The sequence below is a fragment of the Dipodomys merriami genome, unplaced genomic scaffold (genome assembly GCF_024711535.1).
Source record: "Dipodomys merriami isolate MVZ:Mamm:240054 unplaced genomic scaffold, mDipMer1.0.p SCAF_2, whole genome shotgun sequence".
NCBI lineage: Eukaryota > Metazoa > Chordata > Mammalia > Rodentia > Heteromyidae > Dipodomys > Dipodomys merriami.
The window spans coordinates 109,085,847-109,101,659 of record NW_027203381.1 but is presented as its reverse complement, the minus strand read 5'-3'; the positions used below and the strand labels follow the sequence as shown (position 1 = coordinate 109,101,659).

General features: G+C 39.1%; 1 protein-coding gene and 1 non-coding gene across 2 annotated transcripts; both read left to right on the top strand.

The window, feature by feature from the left end:
- Window positions 1–253: 253 nt before the first annotated feature.
- On the top strand, window positions 254–14,148 carry Mrpl39 (mitochondrial ribosomal protein L39). The gene is made up of 10 exons (XM_070030505.1): window positions 254–360; window positions 2,293–2,499; window positions 4,076–4,215; window positions 6,678–6,777; window positions 8,317–8,384; window positions 9,976–10,088; window positions 10,636–10,701; window positions 11,880–12,033; window positions 12,523–12,570; window positions 14,045–14,148. Exons 1-10 carry the CDS (start codon window positions 288–290, stop codon window positions 14,090–14,092), a joined length of 1,017 nt encoding a protein of 338 aa, XP_069886606.1. The 5' UTR covers window positions 254–287; the 3' UTR covers window positions 14,093–14,148.
- Window positions 13,495–13,617, top strand: LOC138832692 (U11 spliceosomal RNA). The gene has a single exon (XR_011373636.1). It is a non-coding gene; the product is annotated as a U11 spliceosomal RNA (small nuclear RNA).
- Window positions 14,149–15,813: the final 1,665 nt, after the last annotated feature.

Genomic DNA, 15,813 nt, shown 5'->3' with positions numbered 1-15,813 from the left:
AGGAGGGGAGGCGACATCTTCCCCGGGCGGGCATACGGTGCGGCCCCCGGGGTGACGCCTCGGCGCCCCAGGGCCTTGGCCCCTCGGACGGACTCACCCCTTCCGCGGCCGATCCAGGGGGTGCCACCCGGCGGGTCCCGGGGCGCCGCCCAGCCACCCCCTGCACCGCCGCGGCCGCGCGCCCGGGCCGGAACGGAAGTGACTCACGGAACCTTCGCCGCGCGTCCCGAGTTTCCGGCGGGGCGGAGGGCGGAAGGGCCCGGCGCGCGGAGCTTCCCTGGACCGCCATGGAGGCGCTGGGCGCGACCGGCCGGGCGCTGCGGCTGTGGCGGGCCGCTCCCCGCGGCGCGGCCGGCTGCCGTGAGTCTCCGGGCCCCGGGTGGGGGAGCGGAGCGCAGCGAGGGGGTGCAGGCAGGTGGGGTGTGCGGCGGGTCCCCGACGTCCCGGGCCGGGAGGGGAGGCGTGTCCGCCTCCGTGGTGGGGGCGCCGCTTCCCGGGCTGCGGGCGCCGCTGCCGGGCGCTGGCGCCGCTCGGGGGAGGCTGAGGACGGAGGCCGCGGGGCCGACTGCGGCCACGGCTCGTCCCCCCGGAGACTCAGACCCTTCCGGCCAAAGCCCCTGGTTTGGGGTTGGGAATAATAGCATTTCCCACCCTAGTACTGACCGTGTGTGTGTGTGTGTGTGTGTGTGTGTGTGGCAAACCCCAGTGTGTGTGTGTGTGTGTGTGTGTGCTGTGTGTGTGTGTGCTGACTGTGTGTGTGTGTGTGCTGACTGTGTGTGTGCTTGCTGACTGTGTGTGCTGTGTGTGTGTGCTGACTGTGTGTGTGTGCTGACTGTGTGTGCGTACTGTGTGTGTGTGTGTTGACTGTGTGTGTGTGCTGACTGTGTGTGTGTGTGCGTGCTGTGTGTGTGTGGTAAACCCCAGTGTGTGTGTGTTGACTGTGTGTGTGTGTGCTGACTGTGTGTGTGTGTGTGTGTGTGTGCGTGCTGACTGTGTATGTGTGCTGACTGTGTATGTGTGGTAAACCCCAGTGTGTGTGTGCTGACTGTGTGTGCGTGCTGACGGTGTGCATGCTGACTGTGTGTGCGTGCTGACTGTGTGTGTGTGCTGACTGTGTGTGTGTGTGCTGACTGTGTGTGGTAAACCCCAGTGTGTGTGTGTGTGTGCGTGCTGACTGTGTGTGTGCTGACTGTGTGTGTTTGGTAAACCCCAGTGTGTGTGTGTGTGTGCGTGCTGACTGTGTGTGGTAAACCCCAGTGTGTGTGTGCTGTGTGTGTGTGCTGACTGTGTGTGTGGTAAACCCCAGTGTGTGTGTGTGCTGACTGTGTGTGTGCGTGCGTGCGTGCTGACTGTGGTAAACCCCAGTGTGTGTGTGTGTGTGTGTGTGTGTGTGTGTGTGTGTGTGTGTGTGTGTGTGTGCGCGCGCGCGCTGACTGTGTGTACTGTGTGTGTGTGTTAAACCCCAGCTTTTCTCAGCTTCCTGTTGACTCTGGTCTAGTGTGTGTGTGTGTGTGTGTGTGTCTTGTCTAGTGTGTGTGTGCTGACTGTGTGTGTGTGTGGTAAACCCCAGCTTTTCTCATCTTTCTGTTGACTCTGGTCTAGTGGTGTGTGTGTGTGTGTGTGTGTGTGTGTGTGTGTGTGTCCCCATCCTATGGTTAGAACTTAGGGCGTGTGTGTGTGTGTGTGTGTGTGTGTGTGTCCATCCTATGGTTAGAACTTAGGGCCTGGCCCCTGAGCTTTGGTTCTCAAAGCTAGTGCTAAGGCACAGCTCCATTTCTGGCTTTTTTGGGGGTACTTAATTAGAAATGTTGATAGGTCTTATGGACTTTGCAGCCAGGGCTGGCTTTTTAACGCCAGCCTCAGATTTTTCAGCCTCCTGAGTAGCCAGGATCACAGGCCTGAGCCACTGACTTCCAGCTCCTGTCTAGCTTTGATTCAGCTTCCTGGATACTTTGGCCCTTCCTTGTAAAACACTGATTGCATTAATACCCCGGAAAATTGGTGGGAGACAGATGTGATGTGAAAGAACAAAGTTGCAATAGAGACTCGGATCCGGGCTGGCAGTGGCTTTCTTCCTCTGGTGTTTTAATTATTAATAGAAAGTCGTTTAAGTTTGCCTCTGAGCACATTTAAGAAAAAATGGTGTTTAGTTGCCTTCTATACTTCATTATAACCCAGTTGTCTTCTATGTTTTCCTGCCATAGTAATGGTGGGAGTGGAGCGTGGGGAGTGGGGGGTTACCCAGCAGTAATTTGCTCATTACTTACAGTATTCAAATATAACTTTCTGCAGGATTTATAGCAACTTCTCCGGCTGCTCAGCTGTCACCTACGGAACTGACAGAAATGCGGAATGAGCTGTTTAATAAAGAGAAAAACAGGCAGTTATCATTAACTCCCCGAACTGAAAAGATTGAAGTTAAATATGTTGGGAAAACCAACCCGGGTACCATCTTTCTGATGAATAAAAACATTTCAACTCCTTACAGTTGTGCCATGCGTAAGTAGCAGAAATGGGATACAGTTTTGGCCATTTCTCAGGAGCTCCGTGGAAGAGCTGGTGTAGAGGACACAAGATGCTGTAACTACTTCTCTAAGTCTCAGAAGTTGTCCTTTTTATGACACCTTATTGTGCACTCACTGTTTAGCTGTGGAGGGAACTGTGGGTATTCAACATTGTCAATGTCTTATATCTGTTGTCCTTGGGCTTGATTGAATCTGGCAATGCTGAGGGTATGTTTTTTTCTGGCAGAAGGCCAGTCCTGAATGCATGGTTACTGGTCGATCTCTCCCTTTTGATGTCATGGGAGCAGTTACCATGCAGGTCACCAAAGACTTCAGTATAAGGACTTCTGTGCTGCAGGTGACTGGCTTGCTTCTCTATTTTTTTAACCACTTTTTCTATTATAGCTCATTCTAGCCTGTTAAGTCTTTTTTTCCACTTTCCTCTTTCTTAGTTTTGTATATATTTGCATGCACATATAAGTATGTGAATAGAAAAGTGCACATAATGAATGTACCAAGGATAAAAATACTTGTTTCTGGTTAGAGGGTAATTGTAGCTCAGGTATGATTTGATAAGGAAATCAAGAGAAAAGTCTCTAAACATTTTTGATCAAAAACATTGAAATGGAGCTATAATAGAAATGATCATGTTTAAATGTAGATGTCCTCCAAATACTTACACATAGGCACGATTGCCTGCATTGTTCAGATGTATAGAAAATTCAGGAGTGGTCCTATTTAAATAATTAACATTACTTAAGCTGCTTTAAGGAATTGTACATTCTCTAGCTTCCTTTTCTCTGGCACTTGAATTAGTAATTGTGATAATTATTTCCTTAGTTGGTTTTCAAATATTTCTTGAATCCCTTCTATGTAACAGGATTACGAAGTGAGACAAACCTGAGGCCCTATGGTACTTTATGCAAGGCATATGTACAGGTGAAGTTTGTCATCCATACCTTCAGTCATTCAGGAAACTGTCATTGAGCACCTACAGTGTTTAGCGTTAGTGCTGGTCATGCATATACTGATGAGTGAGGATAGATACATCCTGCCTTTATGGGGCTTATGTAGTAGTTGATAAATTTGCTCTTACAGTTGGTCTCCTTTTGTATATGTGTACTTTCAAAATAATCAGGATTACAGTTGTATTTTAGGGTTTTAGAGCAGACTAGGGCTGACTGGCTTATGTGTGAATTTATACTCATAATTTAAAAAGCAACTACAGAATTTAAATTGGAAGAGCCTATGATATGGATGGAAGTAAAAGTTTGTTTTAGAGTAAGGCTCAAGATTATGTAGGTATGAATTCATTTTCATGTAAGTATAGATCTTAGATTATTTTATTAATTGACAAATTAATTTCCAACTAGACTTAAATGATTTAGGAAATTTTGTTAATTTATTCAATGTGTTAGTTTTTAATTGATTGCAGATATATTTGTACTTTTTTTTTGAAAAACAATCCACAATCTTTCCATTGTTTTGTTTTATAACATAGCTCTTAAACATGTAACTTTTCCCTTTGGATTTTGTTAGATTTAGATCATCAATCAGTTTTAAATTCCTAGATTTAAGTGAGTGGTACTGCAAGAAATCCATTCTGGCTCTTGTGGATGGACAACCTTGGGACATGTATAAACCTTTGACCAAGTCCTGTGAAATTAAGTTTCTTACTTTCAAAGATCATGATCCGCAAGAAGTGAATAAGGTATTTCCATTTCTATATTCCCCCCTCTCCCTGCCAACCTCAACTTTTTTTTTCCTTCTTTGTAGTTAAACCCAAACTTTGTGTGCAATATAAGATTTAAAAATGTGCTTAAGGTCTTAGGTTGTACTAGTGTTTCACAGTGTTAAATGAGGTGTGTTTATAGTTCAAAAATACTAGTAATACCTATTTCTCATTTTGTATTGAGAAAACTATATGATAGGTCTTTGACATGTGTATGTGACTTTGTTCAGTTAATGTTTGGATTCACCCTTTGAACATCTGCTTTGGATGAATTTAGTAGCTTTAAAAAAAAAAAAAACTTTTGTACTCTATACTACCCCTGATGTCCTGTGGTATTAAGGTTTGAAATCAAAGCTCATACCCCTTCAGCCATGCTTCCAGCCTTGCTGTTTGCTGGTTATTTTGATGATAGAGTCTCATGGATTCTGTCCTCCAGATCTTAGCCCTCCACGTAGCATGGATCAGTAGCACCCAACTCTTTGCCCCATGCCTTTTTTTTTTTTTTGTACTTAGAAGTCTTCTTTCACAGTCTGCCTCTTTTTTTTTTTTTTTTATAGTCTGCCTCTTTTTGTAGTTAAAACAATCCATCCTATTATGCTATATTAATAATATAGTAGCAGTGGGAAAATGTCTTTTGAATATCAATTGCATAGACTTACAAATCACAGTGCTTATTTCTTTTTCCAGCATAAGTCTTTATTTCTAAATTGAATGTGTAGAGGAAGAAATACGGTATAAAGTTTTAGAACTGTGCATAGATGATACTCTTACCATAGTTAAAAACCTTGAGGTTTAAACTCAAAGCCTTGGTACTTGCTAGACATTCACTCTAGCCCGCTTGAGTCACTCTACCAAGTTACTCAAGTAAGGATCATGTCAGTTAGTCCTTAAGCTCTTGGTTAGCTGACAATATGTGTGTGATTTTTAAGATCATGTGTAATTAGCCTCCATCCTTAACCTCCCACTGCATCTGTCACCTCTTCTTTAAATTGGCTGTACTAGCAGTCTTGGTCACTAATAGTTGAGCTGTATTACTTTACTTGCTTTTGCTAATGCGTTTCTTTCAATGCTGAGCCTTTACTTTCTTCTGCTAAAATTCTGTTCATGCGCTGTGGTTCATTTTAATGAATGCCCTCTGCTCTGCAAAACCTAGGTTTCTGTTTTTCAGAATTCTATAGGATCCAGCAATAGCTGACTAATGTCTCTAGTTGTAGTGTTTCATTTTTGTCTTGTAACAGAAATTGCTGAGTGCATGGGATTCTTAGTTTTGTGAATATAGGGACAGTTTTCTTATAGGATCTAGTCCTTGTCTATGTAGATGTTTAAGAAATAATTGTTGAAATACTTGAGCAAGAAAATGTTAGAAATGTCAACACTGTTATGTATTAGGAATTGTTGTAGGTGATGTACAGCTGTACAAACTTATTTCATTTTCATACACACCCTCCAGAGTTGGTGGTGTTCTCTTATTTTTCAAATGAAAAAACTAAGAGTGATTGCACAGCTTGACCAAGGTCACTAGTTTAAGAAATGCTGGAGCTTGGATTTGATCGTAGATGTTCAGACTGAAGCTTAGCAAACATCTGAAAACACGTAGTGTAGATGGAGAAGTATATTTTGCCCCTTTGCTCTAAAGCCTAGATGTGTACTTATTTGTAGTATAACATGGTAGAGAATTTATAACAGGGTGAGTCTCTGCAACACACAATCAAGTGACCCTACTCTTGTAAGCCTTAGAAGGCAAAGCTAATGAAAGTAAAAAATGCTAGTGAAAGGAATGGTGTGGGGTGCATGCTTATCCTGTGGACAGTGCCTTCTGAGAAGAGCATTTCCGTATACCATATCAGGCATGTCCATACATCAGAATGTGCTAGTACAGTGAAATCCAGTTAGTGGCACGGTGGCTTCATTACAAATATGAAAAACTCGAGTGATGAGTTATGTTTATATGAACAGCCATAAGTAGTTCTTAAAAGTTGGGGTTTTCTTACCATAGTTAAAAGTATAGTATAAACAGCTATAGTATAAATACCTATAATTTCATGCATTTATTTTATTTTGTATAAATTTGCCAAGAATTTAATTTTACCCTAAGTGAAAAATAAATACTGTGAAACATTAAAATTGACCTGTTGTTTGATAACCATGTGGTTGTGGTTGGTTTCTTGCATAGAAACACGGCTCAGCATTTGAAGTTAGTGTGTTATTCTTTGTTATTTTTGCTGAGTGAAAGGAGTAAGTTACCATCAGGTAACTTACTACATGGCTAGTGTAGCCATCATTCTTATGGCTGAGAATGGACAGCATTTGAGAAATATCCTCAGGCCAATTTGACTTATACTATTAGTAAATACTATGAATTTCACATTAAATCTTAGTATTTCAATTTTGGTATTCTAGTATTCAATTTCAGTGAATTTTATTGTGATTTCTTATTCTAGGCCTATTGGCGTTCTTGTGCCATGATAATGGGCTGTGTAATAGAAAGGGCATTCAAAGATGAGTATGTGGTCAGCTTGGTCAGAGCCCCGGAAGTTCCTGGTATGTATTCATATTTATGTAGTTTTGTAATCTGTGCATATTTTGGTCTCTAGTTTTGGTAATATACAGAATTCATTCCTAGTTGATGTAGTGAATCATCATGCTTATGCTTCTTTTCGTAGGTAAAACAATTCATCCTATTATGCTTTATTAATAATATAGTAGCAGTGGGAAAATATCTGTTGAATATGAATTTCATGGACACATATCACAGTGCTTATTTTTTTCCCAATATAAGTCTTTATTTCTAAAGTGAATGTGTAGAAGAGAAAATGGGAGTATAAAGTTTTAGAGCTGTGCATAGATGATGCTCTTTCACCAGAAATTACCCTAACTCTGAGAGGGATACCATGTTTCTGAGGTGGAGGGTAATACTGACCATACTGACATTTCTTTTTTTTGGGGGGTGGGGAGGGTCTGGTCGTGGGGCCTGAACTCTGGGCCTGGGCGCTGTCCCTCAGCTCTTCATCTCAAGGCTAGCACTCTACCACTTGAGCCACAGTGCCACTTCCAGCGTACTGTCCCTCAGCCCTTCAGCTCAAGGCTAGCACTCTACCACTTGAGCCACAGCACCACTTCCAGCATACTGCCACTTCCAGCATACTGTCCCTCAGCTCTTCATCTCAAGGCTAGCACTCTACCACTTGAGCCACAGCTGATGCTGTGTGTTGCTGTGGCTCAAGTGGTAGAGCGCTAGCCTTGAGCTGAAGAGCTGAGGGACAGTGCCCAGGCCCAGAGTTCAGGCCCCATGACCGGACCCAAAAAGAGTGTGTGTGTGTGTGTGTGTGTGTGTGTGTGTGTGTGTGTGTGTGTGTGTGTGTGTGTGTGTGTGTGTGTGTGTGTGTGTGTGTGTGTGTGTGTGTGTGTGTGTGTGTGTGTGTGTGTGTGTATTTATTTATATATACATAATATATATGAATATTTGGCCAGGTGCTGATGCCTCATACCCGTAAATCCTAGTTAATCAGGAGGCTGAGATTTAAGGACCATGGTTCAAAGCTAGCCCAGGCAAGAAAAGCTGTGAGACTCACATCTTCAGTTTACCACCTGAACACCAGAAGTGGCTCTGTGGCTCAAAGTGGTAGAGCACCTTGAGCAAGAGAACTTGGGGACAGCACCCAGGCCACTAGTTCAAGCCCCATGACCAATCAAAAAAAAAATATATATATATTTATATATATATAAATATATATATTTATATATAAAAAATATATATATTATATGTTTGAAAGAAGCCTAAGAAATCATTCAAAGTTCGGCAATAATAAAAGAAGATATTATGAACCAAACATGTCATGTCCACATAGACTTCATTTACTTATTTGAATGTTTAATGGTGATTTTAGATTAACAAAGATAAGTTTAATTTTTTATCAAGGGAAATTGGTAGAGGTGGAATACAATTAGAATAATGGCAGTGGTTTTACAGTTTGTAAAGTTGACAATTCTGACTTTTCATTGTTAAATGTTTAATTGTTGCAAATTAGTGTCCTGCCTTAAGAGATTTGACTTTGCTTTTTACTTTGGTTGGATTTACAGTAATTGCTGGCGCCTTCTGCTATGATGTAGTTTTGGATAAGAAACTGGATGAGTGGATACCAACCAAAGTAAGTATGTTTTATTGGAAATTTACTCTATGCTTTCCTTTGTTGAAATGATTCCTGTTGGGGTTGTTGAAAAGTACTATATATTAAGGACTCTTACAGAATTAGAATCTGCTTATCTGTGTCTTATAGCTTTTTCAGCATACATATGACAAAGAGGTATGAATGGGGATTACCTGTAGTTAGGTGAGTGTGTATGTGTGTGTATATATGTATATAAATATAAATTATTAACTAAAATTAACTTAATTCATTATCTATGAAACCTGTTATTTTTTTTAAAGATGAAACTTAAATGCTAGCTGAGGTAAGTGTCATACTGTTGGGTGGATGACACAGAATATTTACATTAAACTAGGAATGTTTTTTATGTTATCTCTAAGAATAAAAGCCACTTTCTGTAAAAGTGTCTAGTAAGAAATTTATGGATAAAAAAATTATGAAATGGTCTTGCTAAGTCACCCAGGCTGGCCTTGATCTTTGTGTTCTCCTGCCTCAGCCTGAGTGCCAGGTGGAGAGAGTTTTGTTGTAAAGTTATTTGTGTGGTAGTGCTTGATCTTTTCTATATTAATAATGATTTATAGCATGAAAGTTTCATTATAGGTTTTTTATTAAAAATACAATAAATATTGTAAATAGGTTGACATGCTAAATAGTGTTAAAATGTTTATTTGCATAAAATTAACATTTCACTAAATAGCAATTTAAAATATTAGAACATACATTATATTTTTTCTTTTTTTCATGCATTATATTTTGTACACAGCCAGCACTGTCTAGTAAAAATTTGAATTATGAATTTTTTCCTATGAATTTAATAAACTTAAGTTGTATAATGTAAACACATGTATGTATGTGTGTGTGCTAGTCCTAAGGCTTGAACTCTGGGCTTGGGCTCTGTCCCTCAGCTCTTCAGCTCAAGGTGAGTGCTCTGCCACTTGAGCCACAACCGCACTTCTGGTTTTTTGGTGGTTAATTGGAGATAAGAGTCTCAGAGATTTTCCTGCCCCGGTTGTGATCTTCAGATCTCAGCCTCCTGAGTAGCTAGTATTACAGGCGTGAGCTCCTTGAGCTTTTTTGTTCAAGACTAGCTCTCTACCATTTGAGCCAGAACTGCACTTCTGGCTTTTTGGTGGATAATTGGAGATAAGTATTTCATGGACTTCACTGTCTGAGCTGGCTTCGGACTGTGGTCCTCAAGATTTAAGCCTCCTAGGAAGTTAGGGTTACAGGCATAAGCCACTGGTGCCTGATTGTAGACATGTCTTGCTGTTTATTAGCATTTAGTTTTGGTAAACATTTATAAGACTGTATAATAGTTTGAATGAAAAGCTTATAAAAATTTCTTTGTAGGCTTATCTTTGTTATTAATTCAGAATAACAGTTATAGGTAAATTACACTTATGTAGTTTGTAGAGTTTGGGAGAATATATGTGGTGTAAAATTGAGTTGTTGCATATTAAAAAACTTACCTAAAGAATTTTCTTTTTCTTTTAGTTAGATTCATAGTACTAAAATTAGTTTTACTTTGTCTGACTTATGGAGAAAATCTTTTTGGTAAATTGTTACTAAAGGTTCATAATTCAATTTTTAGGAGAACCTGCGTTCCTTCACAAAAGATGCATATACTTTAATATATAAAGATCTCCCATTTGAAACTCTGGAAGTTGAAGCAAAAGTGGCATTGGAAATATTTCAACACAACAAGTAGGTGCTGATTTTATTTAAAGCAAGGTTATACCTCCCCAAACTATGTGTATATTGAAGTACAACTTTAAGAACATCTAGGAGGTCCTAACTTCAAACTCCAATATTGCCTTTGCCAAAAGAACTTTTATATGTGATGTACATACGACATCATTTTCTGTTCTGAAAGCTCTTTTTCTGTACCAGTTTCATTGTTGATATCACTGAGGAAAAGGTTCCTAATGTCTCCTGGTAACTTTTTTGTTTCTTTTCTGTCTCTTCAGCCAGTTTTTCTCTCCATATCAACATAGTATAGTTCCTTTTTTCCTTTCAATCTTGAGGTGAGAACATAAGTTAAGCAACTGTGTTATTTTGTGTCCCTGAAAGCCCTTCCATCTCACTCTCTCACACTGAGCGAAAGAGTGTAAGATCGAAGGCACTCCGGAGGAGATGACACCAAAGTCAAGTGCTCATTACTCTTTCTGCTTTTGTTTTATTTTTTTGTTAAGTTGTTGTACAGAGGGGTTACATGAATAAGGCAATGAGTACTACTCTTTCTGCTTTTCAGGTACAAAATAGACTTCATAGAAGAGAAGGCATCTGAGAACCCTGAGAGAATAGTCAAGCTGCACAGGTAGGTGCAAGTCTAAATGCTGACTACTGTGCTCAATACAGCGCAGCTTTGCTGTTCTGATAGATGAATAGACAGATGAGTTTTGCACCATATTTTGAGATGTATTTTGTACCGTATTTTGCCATTTTTAGTGCCTTATTTTCTATTGCTTTGTAGTAAATAGCAAATGAAAACTTTAAATTATCTTTAAGGGACAACTGTGTTCCTCATTTTATTGTTTGTTTTTATTCATTCCCAGAATTTAAAAATATTATTTCTGAGTTAATTTTGAATTTAGGGAGATGTTTATTTGTTCTGAATTGAACAGTACTCCTAGTTCACATACAGTCTGAATACTCAGTCTGAATATTCAGTTAGTTATTATTATTAGTTATTATTATTATTATTATTAGTTACATGTAAGCAAGTTAAAATGGAATGTGCTCTCTACATGAATGAGGACAGTCCACTGCTTATGTTGATGTTTTCCTTGGGCAGCAAGCCTGCACTGCAGGCTTTGTGGCCTGCATCTGCTTCTCAACACATTTTCTTGATTGGGGTTTAGCCTTTTTTCTTCTCAACATATCTTTGTTTCTGGACCCAGTCTGTCCTGCATGCTGCATTATAAGCTCTGTTGCAATGGGTTACTACCAGGTTTTGGTTGACCAGGTTTAGACAATTGTATGAACTTGAAACCTGTTGTGTTCCATGATTCTTAAAAAACCTTTAACTTAATATGAATACAAATTAAGAGAAAGAGTCACTTGGTTTAATTTTTACTTTATGGATTGTATGTCATGGATTATGTTAGGTGGAATCAAAAGTTCCTTAATTTTTCACTTTTTAAAATCATCTGTAAATAGTTGTACAAGTTATAAAATTATTTTTAAATATTTGTACAAAGTTTACTAGCTGTAAATAGTCATATAGTTTTGAGATGCTTATGTGTACAATGCATCCTGATCATTATCACCCCTTCTGTCATTTTCCCCCGTTTACTCCACCTTCACCCATCTCCTCAAATTACCTAATTTTGTTTTCATGTATGTTCGTTTACTATTATGACTGTGTTTGCCATGTAGAGCCATGTAGATTGTTTTTTGAAGAGAAATGTAGAAGCAAAGAGAGTGAATAGACTTCAGTTTTTAAGTTATAAATGATTTCATGTGAGGTTTTGTTTACTTTGTGCATCAAATCAGAATTGGCGACTTCATTGATGTGAGTGAGGGCCCTCTTATTCCAAGAACAAGCACTTGTTTCCAGTATGAAGTGTCTGCAGTTCACAATCTTCAGCACTCTCAGTCACCTCTTATACGAAGGTTCCAGGGTCTGTCTTTACCCACCCACTTAAGGGTAAGCAATTCTTTATTTTCCAGCCCTTGTATTCGGAATGACTTGATTCTAGACTTAATTTATCTATAGTTTTAAGGACATAGACTTGAATTTTCCTTAAATTTTGTGCTACAAATACCAGTATTTTGTAAACTTCTTTTTGAGTAAAAATCAGGTTTTCGCAGGATATATATGTTAACTCATTAAAAAATTGTTGAAAAAATTAAAAGAAATAGTAGTTTTAATTTTCTATAGTAGCAAAAACAAAGATGCAGTGAGGCGGTATGGAATGCATATTAATAATATGCATTAATAATATTTTGGCATGCTTTTGGCCTTACATTTGTGATTGCTTGTGATTTATGCCACTACCAGGGCCTTGTGCTCTCATTTAGGCTTTTTTGCTCATGATCGGTGCTCTATTTGAGCCATGCCTATAGTCCTGATTCCTTGTGATTTAAATAATAATCTCTAGCACATTGAAATTCATAGCAAATGTTTGCTTTTCAGGTACAGTTTACAATATGGTCTAAATTATTGGAAAGATCTCGGAAAATGGTAAGCTTTTTAAGGAGATTATTGTTATTATTAAGGTATTATACAGAAAGGCTACTATTTCATAACTTAGGTCATGAGTACATTTCTTTTTGGGGCTTTTGTACACAGCTCAAGCTTCTTTCTATAAAAAAATGTACTTTGAAATTAAATAACAGCAACCAAAAGGAGGATGGAAGAATAACAGCAAACCAAGTAGTGTCTTTTTTTTCTTTTTTGGTTGTGGGGCTTGAATGAACTCAGACCCTGGGCCTCTTTGTGCTCAAGGCTAGTGCTCTGTCACTTGAGCCACATCACCACTTCTGGTTTTTGAGTGGTTAATTGGAGATAAGAGGCTCCCGGATTTTTCTGTCTGGGCTGGCTTTGAACAGCAATCCTCAGATCTCTGCCTCCTGAGTAGCTAGGGTTAGTGAGTGTCTCATTAGCCACATCAGCGTTTTGATGATATAACTTGTAGTAGTTGGTAGGAGTAAGGCTCTAACTGGCTTTGAAAGCAATCCTCAGATCTCCGCCTCCTGAGTATTTAGGGTTAGTGAGTGTCTTATTAGCCACATCAGCGTTTTGATGATATACCTTAGTAGTAGTTGGTAGGAATAAAGGTCTGAGTTGTTAATTCTCATATGATTTTTGTTAGTAATGCTGAAATAATACTGTAGAACTTCAAAAGAAATGAGAACATTACAGTATGATAGTAATTATTCTTAATGGCTGTACTGACATTATTAAGTCTTAGAATTTGTTTTTGTAAAGTTCAGAAGTATTTAAAGAGTAAAGATACATTTTAAAGCCAACTTAACTTAAAAAAAAAAAACTGCGCTCAAGCTTGTAGGCAAATGCACTGATTAGTACACATGAAACTTCAAGTTTGTGTGTTTCTTCAGAACAGTTTGGATTTTTTCTGAATACTTTTCATGGAATACAAATAGGAATAAGAGCTTCTGCTGTGAGTGGTATTCACGTGGCAGTGGGACTGCTTGCTGTGCAGAATCCACTTGAAGAGATTTTGGAAGCATAAGTTTCTGTGTGTGGGGAGCAGGTCCCTGTGCCCTCTCTCAAAAACAAACCAAAAAGGAAGAGAGGAAGGAAAAGAGGGAGAGAAGGGAAGGTGGGAAGGAAGAAAGGAAAAAAGGAAAATTGTACTAAAGGCATCTATTTATGCTGGTCTAAATCCAGTTATACCACACCATGTAATGAATTCAAAATACCTTGTATGAGAATCTTGGTACTTTTTATCTTATACCAATGTTTATTTTATAGATGAAGAATAAAATGATAAACCGGGTTGATTTTGAATAGAAATATACTTTGCTTGATAATTTGTATTGGTAATTTAGCTTTTACATCTTTCTAATTTTTCCATTAAACTTTTTATAATAATAGTGAAGGGAGGTAGACTGTGGATAGACTTAAAACAGGTGGTTGAAGGGCCAGACAAAAGTATTTTATTGGAGAAGTAAAGCTATTCATGTTTTTACAGGTTACTGAAGATCGAACTAAACCAACAGAGGGCATTGCATCTACCTAATAACTTGCCAAAATTTAAATATATATAGTAAAGTAAAATAAAAGCTTTTAATACAATGTTTGTATGTGCTTTTAAAAGTTAACTGTTCTTTTTTTCCCCTTAGATTTGTTTTTTCTAAAGGCTAAAACAACCTTGTTCATGGTAAAAATTTCACACAGAAATAACTCTTTCCCTTCTTTTTCCATGTACATTAGCAGGTTTTTTCCTTTGCTGTGTACATATACACAAATGTACAAATATGTTTGTCTTGTTTTCAGTTTTCAAGCAGTGGTGTAGTAAATGTCCATGTGCAAAATGGCAGTTGTTTGTAAATCAAGACCGATGTTAATGACATTCATTTAATCCTTATAATAACCCATGGAAATAGTGTTTCCATTTCAAAATGATAACTGAGAGAGTTTGCAAGTTGTACATTTGGAATGTAAACAAAGGCAATTCCACTGCCATTTTATAGGTGTAGTTTCTGGTAGTAAAATTATGACACATGATAGAAGATACCTTTCTGGAGGTCTTCCCAGCACCAGTGACTAATAAGTCTGTTTATACTCTGAACAAACATCTACTATTGTTCCTTTTGAGTATTTTGCCAAAAAGTTCCTGCTCTAGTCTAAATAGCCTTTTTGAAACTGGTGTACCAGCTTAAAAGATCTTAGTGTATGGAATCTTCTTCCTAGAGTTCATTTATTTTTGTTTTTCTTTTTTGGTAGTATTGGGATTTGAACTCAAGGCCTTATGCTTGGTAAGCAAGCTTTGGGCTCTGCCACTGTGGTCACACTTTGCCCTTTTTGCTCTTGCTTTTCAGATATCCTCTTAATCTCTACAACTCAAGTAGATCATCTCCCATTCTAATCTTCTATTTCTTGATTAACTCTCATTGTGCTTCTGGAGTTCATCCTCTTTTTTTTCCCTCCCATGTTTGGTTACTGAGAGTTTGAACTCAGGAGTTTGTGCTTGTTCGGTAAGAACTCCCTCACCTCTTCCACTTGAACCCACATATCTGGGATCATCTGTACATTTCTAGACCGTGCTGTTTTTGTGTGTGGTAGTACACATATCCAATCCCAGCTATTCAGGAAGCAGAAGTAGAAGGATTGTCATACAAGGTCAGTCCCAGGTAAAGGTAGGACCTCTCTGACAAAATCAAGAGAGCTAGAGGCATGGCTCAAGTTGTAGAGTGTTTGCCTGGCTAGCATGAGGCCCTGAGTTCAAATCCTTTATCAACCATCACTCCAATAATAATTTTAAAAAAGGCTTCCCATGGTGCCCTCACCTCGTTAACCAGGCTGCTAAGTGACTGTCTCCACAGATCTCCCAACCTCAAGAAGTAGAGGGAGCAAGACTCCTGGGAAGGGAGGAGGGAGGCACAAAGGCTACAGCACCCACTGCTGCTAAGACCCAGCACAGGCCAAAAGCACAGACCAAAGCTTGCAGATCTCTGTAGCTGATTTCTTGATCTAAAGAATTGAGAACAAAATTGATTCTTGATCCAGAGAATTAAGTAGAATAAAATTAATTCTTGAGCTACCTATAATGAATCCATACAAGTCAACTTGAAAAATAGTTCCTTCAAATTGGAACACATAGATGCTGAGTACAGTCTATAGCAACAGAACACGCTGAAGTTCCAATGTCAGTGGAGACTAGGATGTAATTCCTGATTCAGTACACTTGTGAGTGAGGCCCTGAGCTGAGTGCAACTTGGAAAAGTTAAAAAGGATAAT